Source organism: Cydia amplana, chromosome Z, assembly GCF_948474715.1.
Source record: "Cydia amplana chromosome Z, ilCydAmpl1.1, whole genome shotgun sequence".
NCBI classification, from domain to species: Eukaryota; Metazoa; Arthropoda; class Insecta; order Lepidoptera; family Tortricidae; genus Cydia; species Cydia amplana.
The window spans coordinates 31,945,518-31,963,873 of NC_086096.1; the positions used below are offsets into that span (position 1 = coordinate 31,945,518).

The 18,356-nt window shown below is 37.1% G+C and overlaps 1 protein-coding gene across 2 annotated transcripts in view; it reads right to left on the minus strand.

Annotated features, from left to right (window-relative positions):
• The window catches only part of LOC134661106 (beta-1,4-glucuronyltransferase 1), a 77,956-nt gene that overhangs the window by 13,627 nt on the left and 45,973 nt on the right, over positions 1-18,356 (minus strand). The window contains exon 2 of one of the 2 annotated variants that reach the window (XM_063517053.1): positions 17,022-17,801. In XM_063517053.1, coding sequence (XP_063373123.1) covers positions 17,022-17,602 — 581 coding nt within the window. In that variant the 5' untranslated portion in view covers positions 17,603-17,801. The remainder of the gene's footprint in view (positions 1-17,021; positions 17,802-18,356) is intronic. The other variant, XM_063517052.1, reaches the window with a different exon arrangement.

Genomic DNA, 18,356 nt, shown 5'->3' on the forward strand with positions numbered 1-18,356 from the left:
CAACACATGATGGACGTCTTCTATTTTATCACACTCAGAGCAGTTTGGTGTTGCAGCAAGTTTCATCAGGTGCTTGAATTTGTTTGATGGAATGTGCCCGGAACGAAGCCTCCCCTTATAGTTTCAAAGCAATCTAGCTAGTCGTTATAAAAATAGAGCGTAACTACGTTTGTATGGAGAACCGAGCTTGCTGCGGACTCTTAAGCTTATTTGAAGATTGTGAAACGCCAACGATGACTTTATTCGTCAGATAAGTGGCAGTAGTTTATTCTAGTAGGACTTAGTAGGAGGAGTTAGTAGGGCTTTACATGGACATTGTAAAACAGACCCTATATACCAGTGGCGGCGCGTCAAACATATCCATAGGCAAGCCGCCTAATTTGGCTTACATATTTCCTTTACAACTCTGCTCAAACGTCCAAAAACAGGCAAGCCGGTGGAAATCGGCTGTTATGGACGCGCCGCCACTGCTATATACTTACCTACCTATAGGTATAGGTACCTACATATTATTTTACTTAGTAAGAATAGTAAGGCCCGATTTTTCAGTTTACCATTTAACTCGTCCTAATAGGCTAGCTATAACTATTCCAACGAATTAAATTCTCGTGTTATCAATGGAATAAATCGTGGGATGGAACCACACAAGCCTTCTTGAGCTTACTGTGGGACTTAGTCAATCTGTGTAAGAATGTCTGTGTAAGAATCCTATCCATCCGTTAACTGGGGACTGAAAAAAGGGCTTTAAGAGGATTGATCTTTTGTACGTTTATAAAACATATTTCAAGAAGAATAAACAAATGTCATTTGTTTATTGCGTTTTAGTAAACTGTACACATCTTGCAAAAGGGGCTTTACTAAAGTTTTATAGGAACGTAGAACGCTAACTGAAATCATAATGTATTCTCAATATTAGCCACGGGCGCCACGGCATAGTTCCCGCTGCGTCGGTTATATACCCGCCGCCGCCGCCCGGGCATTTGGTTACGCTTACGTTACACCACAGGTTACACGTAACAGAATCACTTCACACCACATTCACTCATTAATTAATTATCCTAAATTTCAAACTTAAGTCGAGTCGCTATTACTCGTATTTCACGCGTTTCGCGTCATTTGATTTGCAAGTCTTGTGTAAGTAGGTTATCTCTGTGTATTTGTATTATTGTATTAGAGTATAGTAAGTCGAAAAGACAAAAACAACTTTCACTTACATCCCTACTAATATTATAAATTGCAAAAGTAACTCTTTATTCCCTTCTGTATTAGCTTCCTCACGCTTTTTAAACTGCTAAGCCGATTTAGTTGAAATTTGGTAAGAAGATGTGCGTATTGAACCCCGAAGAAGGACATAGGATAGTTTTTAACACAGTAATCAATCAATAATCGTCATTCTACGTAGACCAACCTATAATTCCTCTACTACACCCCAGTTAAGTAGCGGAATACTATTACTTATTCTGTGGTAGCGGTACCATGAGTCACTGTGACAGTGTCATATACGCTACCGTCTTCGTAATACAGTGAAACCTGGATAATTGACACCTGGATAAATGCAAAACCTCAATAATTGCAACCAAAGGTCCGGTCCCGGTCCCTTGAGACCAAAAAGCCCCTATAATTGAAATTTTGGAACCTCTTTAATTGCAATTTAGATTTAATTGATTTTCGGAATTTTGCCTCTGTAATTGACCACATTGCAAATAAGACCTCTATAATTGACACTGTGCTAAAAAAACCCGTTATTTTAGCTCTTCTCATTACCTCTATTATTGAAACAAGTCTTACTTATTACCTCTGTAATTGAAAGAATGTAGACTTGTAGAGAGCAGAAACAATATTTTAATAGCAATGATAATTTTATTTTAAATCTTCATCCGGAAGTCAATTTATTTATTGGCTATCAGGTGAAATAGTTTTGATTAAATCAAAAACATAGTATGCTTTTTACATTCCAATTAAACTTTCTTCTACAATTCAAGGGATTTTTTTAACCCAAATGACTATAAGAAAATAAAGTAGTAATTAATGTAGAGTTAAAGTGCAAGTTACATAATATATAGACCAGAAACCCAGAATGTAAGCTTGTAAATCTTCTTTCAATTGTTATTTGCATCTCCATAAAAGCAATTTGTCAGAACGCAACCTCTATTAATGAGAACCTCTATAATTGACACAACGATTTTTTGAACCTCCTTGGCACGACCTGGTTAATTGACAAAAAATTGCCGGTCCCTTGAGATTGCAATTATCCAGGTTTCACTGTATATGTACTTTCTATACATTTCGCTCACGCTAAGATGCGAGTACGAGCGAGATGAATAGAATAGTACATTTCAATGCAAGTGTGGAAAGTGTGTTATTACTTACGAGTCCCGAGATGTTTTGTAACTTATTAAAGAGGCTAGCTTTGGTGAAAAATTTGGAGGTGTCGCTGACGTGAAAGTAATATTTTTTTATTTTTTTAAGTAATTGTATTTTTTTTTCTTTTTTATGGCAATATATCCTATAATTAATGTCATATAATTGTCTTTACTATACTTGGTCAACCAGATCGAAAAAGGCGGCAAATTTGAAAAATGTAGGCGCAAAGGGATATCGTCCCATAGAAAATTTGAATTTCGCGCCTTTTTTTACTGACAAGATTTGGTTGACCAGCTATATATATATATATATATGCACATTATACGTGACGCACGTCAAAATCGGCTGGCTAGAAAAAAATATTGCAAAAAGATCATATTTAGTTTTTTTTTTACTATAAACTTTTGGGGGCTCAAATTTTGCATACTTGTTACCAATACAAAGCCACATCATCGAAAAAAATTACAAGCCAAAACTCGCTGGGGGCAGATTCACTTAGCTTATCCTGCCATGGCCTTTGTTGGTAAATCTAAAATTAAAATATTATGTAAGTATAAAAAAATTACCTTCTGTCGACTGTATTCGACATCAAAGGTGTTAAAGTTTTGCATTTTATCTTATCGTAATAAAACAAAAAGGAGCTTTATTTAAAAAAAAAACCGGCCAAGTGCGAGTCGGACTCGCGCACGGAGGGTTCCGCACCATCAACAAAAAATAGACCAAAACAAGCAAAAAAATGGTCACCCATCCAAGTACTGACCCCGCCCGACGTTGCTTAACTTCGGTCAAAAATCACGTTTGTTGTATGGGAGCCCCACTCAAATCTTTATTTTATTCTGTTTTTAGTATTTGTTGTTATAGCGGCAACAGAAATACATCATCTGTGAAAATTTCAACTGTCTAGCTATCACGGTTCGTGAGATACAGCCTGGTGACGGACGGACGGACGGACGGACGGACAGCGGAGTCTTAGTAATAGGGTCCCGTTTTTACCCTTTGGGTACGGAACCCTAAAAACACATATATTATATAAGTATCCTTGATTATTTTCTGACTTAAAAATGATGTACATATTTAAAAACAAATGCCGCCATTTACTCGGACTTTAAATCATTTATCTCACTGAAACATGCTTAAAACAATTACTTCATGCTAGTTAATGATTCTAGCAACCTATTTAGCACAGGCGGCATAGGTTTAACGTAAAGTGCTTAGACGAGTATATTTCTAGTGCTTATTCAGTGGCTAGTAGTGCGGCCACCCCGTCGTAATGCTGTAACATTAGACCCTCACCAATCTCGCCATTGTAACCGGTGTAACGTAAAACAACCTTGTTGTACTTCGCCGCCCGTGGTCCAAAAACCGACGCGACATTTGTACACACGGCATTCAACGCTAGGCACGTCGCAATTAGCAATGGAATTCTAAAGCCATAAATTTAATTTCACGTTCAAGTGTTCGACCTACATATGTGACCGCAGTCGCTATGCGGATAACTGTACTGAGATGGAGCGGTGCACTTTGCTGCCTCATCTGGGTTGACCGCAACGCAAGGCCTCGGCCACGCGAATCTCCGTACACCTGTTCTAATGCATAATTGACGTCGAAAGTGAACCAACATTTCAAAGAAAGCCCCGCGACTATTCAGTTTGGCGATACATTTCATTTGGTTACACTGCTCCCGATGAGGTGGGTTGCATGTCTGACAACGAGTTCGGAATGACTTTCTTCACGAAGATTTGTACGCGATTCGAGATATCTTTATTATTAGTAACCGTTTTACAAACAGATCATAATGCGTACCAAATTGTTTCTCCAATCTTTTTCATCCTACCAAATATTCGTTGTACATTTTTTGAATTCAGAAAAAACATAAATAAGACGATCCTCAAAAATATCCAAGATGTTCATGCTACGCATTACGCAAACATTCGAAACACATTGAAACAAACTGTATTATAATATTTATAATGCGGAGCATGTATGCAAGAATTGCAAGGGTGGCAAGAGGTTCACCGTACCTACTGTTTTGTTGATGAACACTTGTATAGTCATCAGTCATCACGTTTCATGAGTATTAAAGTACGTAACCCATAATTGAAAAAAAAAACATCATAATATATTCATAATCATTAGGTAAGTAGGAAGATGATGATATGACGATGTTAACTTTTTACTGTATACGTATATGTAGCAACACGTAGTAAATCCACTAGATCGGGCCAGCAGATTGGCAGTCAGCAGACCGTTATATTTTTATATCACAAGGAGCAATAGATATGAACATCTCAAATGGTTTCCTAAGCTCTAAAATCAATCAGTGTCAGTTGAGATACGGTTGCATCAAGCGCCCAAGCGGTAATCACTTATGGCAAGTACTTATAATATAATACTGGATCTCCGTATCGAATGGTCAAATGTGTCGCTTTTATGCATTAAATATACAGCGAATGGGTAGGTACACTAGGTACTGGCGCCCAGATTACGGTCGACCTGCGTTACACCAAGTTCATTACGTACAATAAAACAATTTGATTTCGTTGTGATTGCTTACCGCTAGCTATTAAAGTCATATATTTTACTGCAATCAAGATCTGTCTTTTTATGTAATTTTCGTTCTACTTGCATTCTCTGTTACTGTTAGTAATGATTACGATTAGCGGCATGAGGCCTGATTCAAACTGGGAGACCGTGCACGATGGCAGCGCCGCCTAGCGTTCTCAACGTGGTCGGCGCTGGATTATTCCTTAAAAATATTTACTATAATGTACTTAACAATGTGCGGAATCTATTCCTATTTCATGTTAAATACACGTGGTTTTTGCTTTAGTGAAAACAGTAAGAATTATCTGTGTATTTTATATTATTCGGTCAATTTTTTTCGTTGTTGTTTCGTTACAAATTCAATGAAAAAATGTATGTTTCACTATGTTTTGATGACTTACTTAGTGATCCTCATCCTGGGGATACGTACAATGCTTGCAATTATAAAAACTTTGACCTTTTTCACAGGTTTTAATCAACATATTTTGTGTTAAAAATTTATGTTCTCCCGCTTTAGGCACAATGTCTGTTGTGACACTTGTGACAGACGACAGATAACCCTACGTGCCAAAAGCACAGACTTGTAATTGTCGCTCGCGCTTGACAGACAGCTGAAGTGTGCGAAAGGGAAGCCCTCGCGTATATGAACATCGCATGAGTGCGAAAGAGTCAGACTACAAATGAGAAAACGTGACCATTTTGGAGTTTGACAACGGCCGCGGACGGCCAAGAGCGTATCACCGTAATTTTCAATTTGAAAAATATACACAAGTTCGGAAGAAAACTATTTGATTAAGTAATACAATGAAGATAGTGTCTTGTAGTGTACCGGATTTCAGTGTCACGGGGCCAAATAAACCTAGCAAATACTCATTTCAGAGGAATTATGATATTCCGAGCGAAATTTTCTTGACAATATTTTGTCAAATTAACAGCATAAAAAGTGTAAGAAGCCGGTTTATACAGTTAATTATAAGTTTTTCTTCCTTTGTGTGCTAATATTTTATCATATTACTCAATAATTTAAGATATTTTGTGTAAAAACATAAACTGTTACTTTACGCTAGGGCTTGACAAAATGTTCAGATGACAGTATCGATAACTTGTCGGTATATTAATAGCTATGTAATAATTTCTTCACAAGACATCATTAAGATATTAACCTTTATAACCGACTTCAAATAATAACGATTGTTATACATTTTTGAAGGTGCACATGTTTAGCAGTAAATTTAAACTTCACTTTCCAACACAGTAAGAGTTAGACTAAGATAAGTCTGTAACGATTTTGATAGCACACGGAGTTCAAGTGTTATTTATACGTCATAACGTCGTAAATTTTAACGCTTGAAATAAACCGGCCAAGCGCGAGTCGGACTCGCGTTTCAAGGGTTCCGTACATTAAGTCCGACTCACGCTTGACCACATTTCTGATAGGTTTTCCTGTCATCTATAGGTAAAGAACTATTTTGTGTATTTTTTTCAAAATTTTAGACCCAGTAGTTTCGAAGATAAGGGGGGGGGGAATGGTCATTATTTGCCTATTTTCTTGAATAACTGCGAAACTATTAATCCTAAAATTATAAAAAATATATATTTGAGATTCTTACAATGAGCTCTTTCATCTGATATGTAACACGATATATGTAGTTTGAAAAAACTTTATTTTTTAATTTTCTCATTTACCTCCCAAAAATGGCCTCCATATTTAAAATTCATTTGTTTACGTTACACGTCCATCTTTGGGTCATAAACTTACATATGTGTGCAAATTTCAACTTAATTGGTCCAGTAGTTTCGGAGAAAATAGGCTGTGATAGACGGACGGACAGACAGATAGACAGACGCACGAGTGATCCTATTAGGGTTCCGTTTTTTCCTTTTGAGGTACGGAACCCTAAAAACGGTAATTTACAAACAAACAATCAAATTTACAAACTTATGACTAGGTAAATATAAAAATTAAGGGTAGGTATATAATTATATGCTATTAGGCCATAGGTACCCGGCTAAATGTACCTAGTACGCTGCTGGCGTTTCCTCTTTGCACCGCTAGCGAAATACGCTGGATAATACGTTTAAAATAACACATTTGAAAAAGTTGTCGATAAAGCAACCAAACACCGACAGATTATTAATATGTTGTAACATGACATCACTATTTTTGATCTCACATAGACAATTTACGCACACACTTGCATTTCATTTTTGGTCGCACTTTTGAAGATTGACAGTTGTTCTTGTCTATTCTAATTCTATGGCCAAAAGTGTGCTTTTGACGGGCTTTCAAATAATTTCAATAACTAATATTACATTTACTTAATGTTGGTACACTGTATTAGCCATACTATTTTATTAACATACAAGAAAAACTCTGTGTTGACATAGACTAGATAAAATGTTTAGCCATTACGTTGTTAAGCCTGGAATAGTACTATATGATATAAAAGGCTAATATCTAGCTCGGCGTTGAAAACACATATATAAAATTTAATATTACTGTTTCGTCCAGTATTATTGCAGTTTACCCGCGAGCGCGGATTCTAGGTCTGTGAGTTTACCACACAATAGCTATCGTCACCCATTTTTATCGTAAGTGTGATTATAAAGCTAAAATAACTGAGAAGTATGGGAATTGACAGAAACAAAGTAACCAAACTTGTCAGTATTGGCCACATTAAGCGCTGCGATCGTTTCGGCTTCCCCTACCAGGTGCTTTGCACGGAGCGAATATCTTGAGTTTTAATGGCTAATAATTTCTTAAGTAAATATCAAATCATTTTTTGCCAGAATGCAGTCAAGTGGATGTTGTCAAAATACATTTCATAGTGTATTCAGCCAGCTAATCCTATAAGCTAACTATTTTTAACAGTATTTTCATACAACTTGGACCAGATAAAAATAAAAAAAGTATGGGGAACCCCAAAAATTTATTGTTTTTTTTCTATTTTTGTGTGAGTATCTTAATGCGGTTCACAGAATACATCTACTTACCAAGTTTCAACAGTATAGTTCTTATAGTTTCGGAGAAAAGTGGCTGTGACATACGGACGGACAGACAGACGGACAGACAGACCGACAGACAGACAGACAGACAGACAGACATGACGAATCTATAAGGGTTCCGTTTTTTGCCATTTGGCTACGGAACCCTAAAAACAACGGGTTGCACTCAGGGAGTGCCGGCAGAAGTGAATACTCAATGACTAGTGCAAAATGCACTATGTATAATTGAGGTTAACGCCATCTAGCGTTATTTCGTCGCATTACTTGAAACCCCTAAGCACATCACTGTTAGTACTCGAGTTATATTAATACCAGTTAGAGCGAAACTCACTAGATGGCATTTAAATCAATAAAGAATAACTCAATGACATTACATGTAAGTTTTTCGATCAAGTCACGTGTCCGTCTTACGGTCACGTCATCTCTCGCGAGTTTAACATTTTTTCCCCACCTCAAAAAGTGCACAGCGCCGCTAAAGAAGTTTTCACTTCAAAAACAGCCTTATATTAAGCTTTATACTAATTGTAAACTTATTTAGAAAGAAGAGAATTGCTGATTTTTAAATCCAGTTTTTCTTCAATAAGTGACACATAACAGGAAAATATTTGTTATCGTAAGCGTTTGTAGATGTAGGTAAAATTGTGTTCCAAGCGTATCCCTCTATACCTTCTTGTTGCTTGGCCTAATACTTAAAAGTATAGTTTGTATGAAACAGATAGTATAGTTTGTATCGTACCCTTTTTTATTGTTCTCGAGTTTATATTTGTAAAACAAGGCCAGTGGACATTTGTGAGAGTCATCTGTCTTCATTTGTCGACGACAGGCCACTCCCTATAGCACCATTTCACTTTTCCTTGGCTCTACCGGTTTGCTAGTAAGTTTATATAATTTTCTTTGCCGAAGTTAAGTATTATCGAAGGCTAAAATCACTACATCTTATAAAAATAATTTCCCCCGCCGCGTCTGTTTGTTTGTGTATATATATTCGCGATAAACTCAAAAACTACAGAACGGATTTTCGTGCGGTTTTCATCTATCAATAGAGTGATTCTTGAGGAGGGTTAAGTTTAGGTGTATAATTTGTTTAGATTTACCCATGCGAAGCCCGGGCGGGCGGGGTTATTTACTATTACGTACTTTGCCACTCGAAATATGGGTTTCGCCACTCGAAAAATTATTCTCAGATAACTGAAATTGATTACCAACATAGTGAAGTCGTAATTGACTGTTAAATATTTACAAAATAATGGAAATTCATATAAATTTGAAGTCATCTTTATCCGCTGAAATTGATTTGTACTAAAATAGCCTAAACTAATAGATGGCTAGACTTATTTAATTGTGTATTCAGTTAAGTATTACGGTGCCTTCTCGGTGAAGGCCAGCCAGCTAAATCAATTCTATTAATTGCTAGGTGGGTCCTGTACGGTTACCATCAGTTTGTCACTGACATAAACGCCGTCGAGAACGTAATTTACTTTCTATACATCCCGTTTGCACGAATATGCGAGTGCGAGCGAGATGTATAGAAAGTAAATTACGTTCTCGACGGCGTTTATGTCAGTGAGAAACTGATGGTAGCCGTACTGTTTGCTTCTATTACTGTCAAGTGTAAACACTATGACAACACGTTATTCAATTTCGTTAAACGGGAGGGCGGGGGGTGGGGGGACGCTATGGGTTGGTTTTTCAATCAATCAATATTTTATTTGTCATAATACGATTTACATAGGATCTTAATCTAATTAATAATAGTACTTGCGTATTCAACCTGCATGCAGGTGTACAAATGGTTATATTATTTTATTTGAAAATGGCATAATGACTTTTTATTTTAATCAAGAGCAAATCCCAAAATTACGAAACCATGGTTAATGTTCATTTATTTTCAGTTGCATATTATTGCTCTGCATACTATAGCAGTAGGTACCTATAATTCTAGTCACCTGCTTTCTTTTCATATCATCTCTCACACAATCCATCAACCTTTTCCTTGGTTTACCCTTCTTCTTAAACCCTCCACTTTCTTTTCTAATACCTTTCGCCTCACGTGACTTTAATCCCTCCGCATCACATGCCCGTACCACGCTAGGCGATTTTATCTTAACTTTTCATCTTAATGTACATAATTTAATTACTTCAAAGAAAAGCCGGTAGTTATTAACATTTTCAAGTGGTACACTTATCGATAACGATATATCAAGTACATGATATTCCTGCCTGAAAAATAAATGTATCTGGGTATACCTACTAATTACCCAAATGTAGCCATATACTTACTTAGTTAGATATGACTAGCTGATGAATTACGAAAAAAACCCAGAACAAGCCGTCAAAAGTAATGAACTAATAAACGGCTGAAGTATCAGAGTAAAGAGTATATAATTACTCGCTTTATCTCTTTGTGACGTCATAACGTGCCGTTGTATTTATCATTTGTATGACAAACATTGAATAATGGATTCCTATTAACGAACAGAACGGCACTTTAACGCGGATGGTCCGCGGAAGTCCCGGGCAGAGCCTATACTTCGTTTTTTTTAGCATTAGAAATAAGGTCTTGATGTGTCTTTTAATTGAAAAACACATTTTAAAAATAATTTACGGTAAATATGTAACAATTATGAATCTAATACGATCTTTTATAGTCTTCTGCTTATAAATAATAGTTATTGATTTTTAAAAAGTGTTTTTCAATTAAAAGACATGTCAAAATCGCTTACCTTCTTTCAAGTTCTTTCTAATGCTAAAAAAAAACGAACTATAGTGAACTAATGAAGACGCCATGGTCAGTGGCGAAGTTGAGGTCTCCTATGTCAACGCACAGCATAACTTTAGGGGCCCAATTTGACAGTAGGGTACATAGTGCAATTTGCATGAAATTAAGCTCCAAAAAATGGTGTATCTTCATTGGTTATTAAATAACATTTACTAATATCACAGTCGCAAGATAGTTTTTCGCTTAGCACGCGCAATATGTAAATCGCATAGCCACGTTAAAAATCGCTTTTAGCAAATAATATAAAAAAATATCTAGTACTTATTACTAAGTATTTCCTCGTACACTATAAACTTATAAACACTGGTGTCATGGGTGGCAAAGGCACACATTGAATGTGTTTTATACTACCCTGTTAAAAATAAGCATCATCATAACTTACGGCACACACGCATATTTCCATAAACAGTATAGAATATTGACAGTGCACGCACACAACCGGCCCCGTGTGTCTGTGTAGTCATCCGTGAGTAGTGTGCGTTGCAGCATTGAATGTGGGCCATTGAAAACGCACCGTAGACTACCACATAAAGATTCCGCTAGAGGTAATCTTAGGATCTACACCATTCAATTGCATTCCAAATCATTTCATACTACAAGATACCGTATTTATTACTAGAGCTCTCCACTTATAATGAATTTATGCGCGTACTTACAGTATACTAATTCTGAAAGTAAAGTCACACTCAGATATCGGAGCGGCCAAGATGTTCACAAAATCTTAATCAAGCCATTATTGTCAATACGTTTAAGCGCATGTTCAGTTGTTTTTGAGCATCGGTGACTGTACTACAACTGTAACGGGCAGTCGCTAATGATTTAAATAGTATATGAGGGTAAATATGCGGTGGGTACTCAATACTTATACTCTTAATATCATAAAATTTTACAAGCCTTAATTAGTTAATGTGTCTTTAAAATACGTAAGTTATAATGACAGATTAAGATTATGGATTGACAGCTAATTCAGGCTTGTGCGCGTTTCTGAATAAGTCCAATAAGTAGTGAACCACGGGCCGTGTACCGTGTTTAACAAGGCCATTGGCCAATCTATCGCGCGCGTGGTCTGCGAGCGCACGGAAGCGTCCAGTTTCGGTATCGTCCCATGTCCGCCGCGCTCAAACGTCCGCTCGCTCTGCATACGCGAACGCGCACGCCTTGAGCTCTTATCTTAAACAAATTGTGGTTTCACTTAAACCTTTTTGGAAACAACCATTCTATTATACAAGTGGTTTTCAAAGACGGTTTTGCACGAGGGCAAAATACACTCCATAAGCAATTAAAACCTGATCATTTAATATAGAATTTCCCATACAACGTGAACCGATTTATTTTATGCAAATTTGATACACAGGCGTGCACATTATCATAAACATGAATAATAAACATTCATACATATAGGTATATCAACTTATGTATCATACACGTACACGTTCATTCGGACTTTTTTTTTAGACGAACTAGATTGCAATTCCATCTAAAATGTATCAAGTCACACGAACCTAGGCGCCGCTATACCATGTACCTACGTGTACTCGTAAACATACATGAATAGAATACAAGTAAACATTTCTACGATATAATCACTACACCTTATAAAACCAAGTCCCCCGCCGCGTCTGTCTGTTTGTGTGTTTGTATATATGTTCGCGATACACTCAAAAACTATTGAACGGATTTTCATGCGGTTTTCATCTAACCATAGATAGAGTGATTCTTGAGGAAAGTTTGTGTATAATTTGTTAACACTTTGAGTGGCGGGTTCTCTCTTCGTAGTCGCTTTCCTCTACAAAGCGGGAAAACGCTGGGATCGGCTACGAGCGTAGCCCTACGAAAACGTTGGCAGTGAAAATGTTAAAATTGCAAAGAGTACCTAATGAAGCAACATTTTAAGTGAGTCTCTATTGGTTCACATTTATATGTTTTGTGTTATGTCAATTACCCATCTAATTTTTTTAAATATATTGAATTTATTTCATACACATCTGTATATATTTATTTATAGCTTACACGAACTAAATACTTATAAATTGTTGATGGCAAAATAGCATCAATTAAATTTATACCAATATTTACAGTTTTTAAATAGGTAAGTATGTTTTTTTTGCAATTTAAGTACATACCAGTACCCATAGCGGCCATACCATAACCTACGAACCTATGCAGACATTTTTAGCGTGTTTAAACTGCCGAATCGAACAGTTTTATTCTTCCCAACTAGGGAAAAAATCAAATTATTAGCCATTGATCAACTAAGGGCGAGAAGTGTGTGCTTGCACCTCCTACTACCTATCACCTCTATTATGGAAACAAGTGCTCGACTAGAATGTCCTCTGACCTTTGTTTGGGGACATACATACATATATACAATACATTTATTGATGTCGAGTACAAATACGAGGACAAAATAATTTCACACCATCATATGAGTGTCAAATTGCTGTTATTATTCGAGTCTCCTTATTTAATTTTCCGTTAAAATTTCTTTGTAGTTTTACATGTATGTAAAACGTATAATTATTGGTGCAATAAAGAATATTTACTTACTTACTTAATTAATTTGAATGCCTGTACTTTTCTGGTATTTTTTTTAGATTATTTAACTACTACCTACAAGCTATTATAAAAAAAAAGTTTCTGGTTGAAATGACTGTAGCATACAGAGTGACGGAAAGACGTACATGAAAAAACTACAAATAATACCAAAAATGCAGACTACGATAACAAAAATTATTGCTGAGATCAGTTTAACAGGCACGTGACTATTTGTGTATTAACATTTTTTTTATCTACACGCATAGTCTGTTCGGAAAGAGAAGAGGCGTGAAATGTATTGGGCCCCATACATTCCACGACGCTTCTCTTTCCACACAGACTCTATCATAAACCCTCTATGATGCTTTGGAAATCCACAAACAATGGCCAGCATTAAAATAAACTATTTTGTAACAACAAAGTTCTTATCTGTGAAAATGTTGTTATTGCTTATTATTATATCAAAATCGATTTGGTAATGACACTAATGACATTCAAATTCACAACATCTTTGAAAAAAAAAACAAATTGGATTGACCTCTATTCTATTTAACATCAGTCGAGATGACGTTTTATTCGAAATTAAATATCAAGTGCAAACAAATATGACAAATCTCGCATGTTCATTTGTATCGAATGATATATGGCAATTTTTTACAAAAATTTTAACAATATGTTTTTTTAATGAAAAGTGAGTAAAATGTCTTTAAACGTAGTAGTCGGATCAAAAACTAAGTACATAAGTCCGACTCACGCTTGACTGCACATTTCTAATAGGTTTTCCTGTCATCTATAGGTAAAGAACTATTTAGTGTATTTTTTTCAAAATTTTAGACCCAGTAGTTTCAGAGATAAAGGGGGGGGGATGATCATTTTTTGCCTATTTTCTTGAATAACTGCTAAACTATTTAGCTTAAAACTATAAATAAAATATATTTGAGATTCTCAAAATGAGCTCTTTCATTTGGTATGTAACACGATATAGTTTGAAAAACTTTATTTTTTAATTTGCTCTTTTACCCCTCAAAAGTGGCCTCCATATTTAAAATTCATTTGTTTACGTTACATGTCCGTCTTTGGGTCACAAACTTACATATATGTGCCAAATCTCTACTTAATTGGTCCAGTAGTTCCGGAGCAAATAGGCTGTGACAGACGGACAGACGGACGGACGCACGAGTGATCCTATAAGGGTTCCGTTTTTTCCTTTTGAGGTACGGAACCCTAAAAACTACGGATGCGTGACATGCCTGAAAAAGGTTTCATTTGACGTACAGTTTATCTTTTAATTAGTTTGTAAGTATAAAATAAATTTACTTTGTGGTTTTTAAGCTATAGCAAAGCTTTCGTGTAAAATGAGCGATAAAGATATTTCGGAGACGTCACCTATATCCGCGAGTGCCACCAGACTCACCAGAGACTCACGATGCCCAAATGTCGGGTTACTGAATACATATCATAGAGAGTTTATAATATGTGGATAAAATAGTAAGTTAAAAAGTACTTATATGTAACTGTACATTACTAGGGATTAAAACAGTCGTGTGGAAGGACCACACGACTGTTTTAAGAAACTCAATACGTTCGTTTCTTAAACTCAGACTCGTGTTTTAATGCCTCTCATGTACAGTCAGCAGCAGAAGTTGCTAAGTATGCGTGTGGTGTTCAAAATTACCTTGACACGCTCTTAAAATTCTCTTAACGATAAAGTCGCGTCAGTATCATTTTGAACACCTAGCCCGCTTAGCAACTTCTGTTGCTGACTGTAGAAGTCACATTAACTACTATTTTCACAATAACGAACAATGTTGTAATAAAAACAAAGGCTGTCGGTATCTGATCACGATCAGATTCTGCCGGTTTTTAGGGTTCCGTAGCCAAATGGCAAAAAACGGAACCCTTATAGATTCGTTATGTCTGTCTGTCTGTCTGTCCGTCTGTCCGTCTGTCCGTCTGTCCGTCTGTCCGTCTGTCTGTCCGTCCGTATGTCACAGCCACTTTTCTCTGAAACTATAAGAACTATACTGTTGAAACTTGGTAAGTAGATGTATTCTGTGAACCGCATTAAGACTTTCACACAAAAATAGAAAAAAAACAATACATTTTTGGGGTTCCCCATACTTCAAACTGAAATTCAAAAATTTTTTTTTCATCAAACCCATACGTGTGGGGTATCTATGGATAGGTCTTCAAAAATGATATTGAGGTTTCTAATATCATTTTTTTCTAAACTGAATAGTTTGCGCGAGAGACACTTCCAAAGTGGTAAAATGTGTGTCCCCCCCCCTATAACTTCTAAAATAAGAGAATGATAAAACTAAAAAAAATATATGATGTACATTACCATGTAAACTTCCACCGAAAATTGGTTTGAACGAGATCTAGTAAGTAGTTTTTTTTATACGTCTTAAATCGCCTAAATACGGAACCCTTCATGGGCGAGTCCGACTCGCACTTGGCCGCTTTTTCTTAACCTCACGCGGTCTGTAACCTTCTATTTCTTAATTGTTAAACTGATGAGAATAGCCACATTTAGTTGAAGTATTTATTTTCTTATTATCATGTATCCTTGTGAAGACTGAATGGCCTACAGTTTTGTGTTTTGTTGTGTACTTTGTATTATAATTATATCATCAGCTTCTTTGTAGGATGTTGGTACTCTACGTTAGATTATTTAGATAACTACTGGAAGTAAAAGTAGTAGTGAAAATGATAGGTACATATGTAAAATAAGATAACTGAGACGAGTTTCCTCGTTGCTGCTACCAGCGGTGGAAAGATAAGCCGGGCCCTGGAGGGAAACTACCTTAAATCCTTAAGCTGGCTCATTTTACTTAAAGGAGACATTCCTTTATTTTTAAAAAGAAACAAAACTGCATTCAAAGATTTTCTAAAACTCGCTTGCCTCGCCCGGGACTCGAACCGACTAAAAATTCCAAAAAATAAAAACTCACAATTTTATTCTATTAGTCGATACAGTTAATGTTAATGATAACATTTCTCCAAGAAACATTAGGTCTTACACTCGTCTGTCGTACAAAATATCCATAAAATCTGATATTTAGTACTCAGGATTTTTTTAGACAAGCCAAATTGAAGAAAAAAAGAAAAATACTTTGAATGCAGTTTTGTTTCTTTTTAAAAATAAAGGAATGTCTCCTTTAAGTAAAATGAGCCAGCTTAAGGATTTTAGGTAGTTTCCCTCCAGGGCCCGACTTATCTTTCCACCCTGTATATACGAGTACATAAGAGGTTTATTGTCAAGGCAACTGACGAATGAAAGTCGACTGACGCAATATTTTAATAATGGCACTCAAGTAGTTTACTTATTCATTTCATATTATGATCCATTCACTTGGAACGAACTCCGAGGAACTATACTGACCTCCTTATTCATAAACGTTTACTAAAGTTACCAAGCCGATAATAATCGTTTGTCCCTTTCCATCATACCAATACGTCGGAAAGGGACAAACGATTATTATCGGTTTGTCAACTTTAGTAAACGTTTATGAATAAGGGGGTGAGCCTTTATTCTGTTTTTAATAGTGACGTCGAGGTTGTATTGTTTTACTTGTAGGGTATTGTTCAGCGTGCCGGGCGGCAGCGAGCGTACCTACGTTGCCAAATACATCGTGAGCAAAGTGACGACACGTTTAATTGTCTATTATGAAACCAACAAAAGAATCCTATCACTTGAGCAGTCTAACCGGCGGACGTTGACTTGATTCAATTAACAATCTACAATTGTGAGCCGTGCATTATCAAATTAAACTAAAAATATTACGCTCACCTTTCGACGAGTGGCAGGACGTTGTTAAGGAATTCAAAGCCTGCGTGCGTGGTGTAGGTGATGGATTCGTGACAGAGCACGACGCCGTCATCAGCGCGCACGTAGTTCTTCAGCACCCAGAACTCTCCCCGCTGGTAGGTCACCGGCAAGAATTCCCTCTCATTACAGTTCAGCAGAGAGCGCAGGCGCTGCAGTGTAGCCTCGGATAAAGCGTTCTCGTCGACTATGTCCAGACCATCGCTGGTTATTTCCGACTCCGACGGAACCACGATAGACGCTGTGCTCGAAGCAGTCTTGTTAGTAGTGGCCACAGTGGACGGTGTCTTCTGAGAGGTGGACTCATCGTAAGCTTTGAGAAGAGGTTCAGGTCTGGTTTCCGTCTCGTTGCGGGCCTCGGGTCGTCGCTCGTAGAGGTACCGCACCTCGGAGCTGCGCGCGGGCTCCTGCCCGTCCACGGCGACCGGCATCCAGTCTATTCCGTTGCTCGTGGTGCCAGAGAGGTGCATGGCCGCGTACAGTAGCACCGCGATATTGATCACGATGCTCACTCTAAACACCAAGTTTCTCCGGTTGCCCATCATTTTGGCAACGAAACACTTTACACTTAGGAACTATCTATTACTTAGTAGACGGTAACGTCCTCCGTCGCCCTCTAGGACGCAGTTTCCTGTAGGGCTCTGTTTTTGTCAGCATCACAGAATCCACAGATTATAATGTACAGGCGCTGGCGGGGGCGCGCGGCAGGGGGCTGCTGTCGGGAGTCTGAAACAATTGACACACCTTCGTAAACAAATGCGATACCGTTCTTGTATTTCATCATTTACTCGTAACGATAGCAGTTTCTTATTCATTCTGCACATGTACATAGCTAAGGGAAGTTTAGTGGGGAATCTTAAAAAAAGTTAAGTATTTTGCTTTTACGTGACAACAACATTTACAAGCATACCTACCCATGAGATCCGTTTCTACGAACTCTACCTGTTATATCAGCAGCGTCGAAAACTATATGTATTATACGTGGCTTTATGGTTGGTATATAAAATTTAATATTCATTGGCTTTAAGTGTAATTTTAATACACTTAAGAGGTATTATTAATAGCGCATAATATAGGAATAAGTACAAACACTCAATTGGTACACGCATTTAGTTCGTAAAAGCAGTTGCAATCGTATTGGAGAGCGTTTATCGCCCGAGCCTCGTTCGTTATTCAGATGGTTATCGAGTCGGTGAGCTAATAAAATGTGTCTAGCTAGCAGCGTATGTAAACCCGCTCCCGGCACCGCTAACCATAGACTACCTCTACCTATCTACGGTACGCTGCAGTACTTATAGG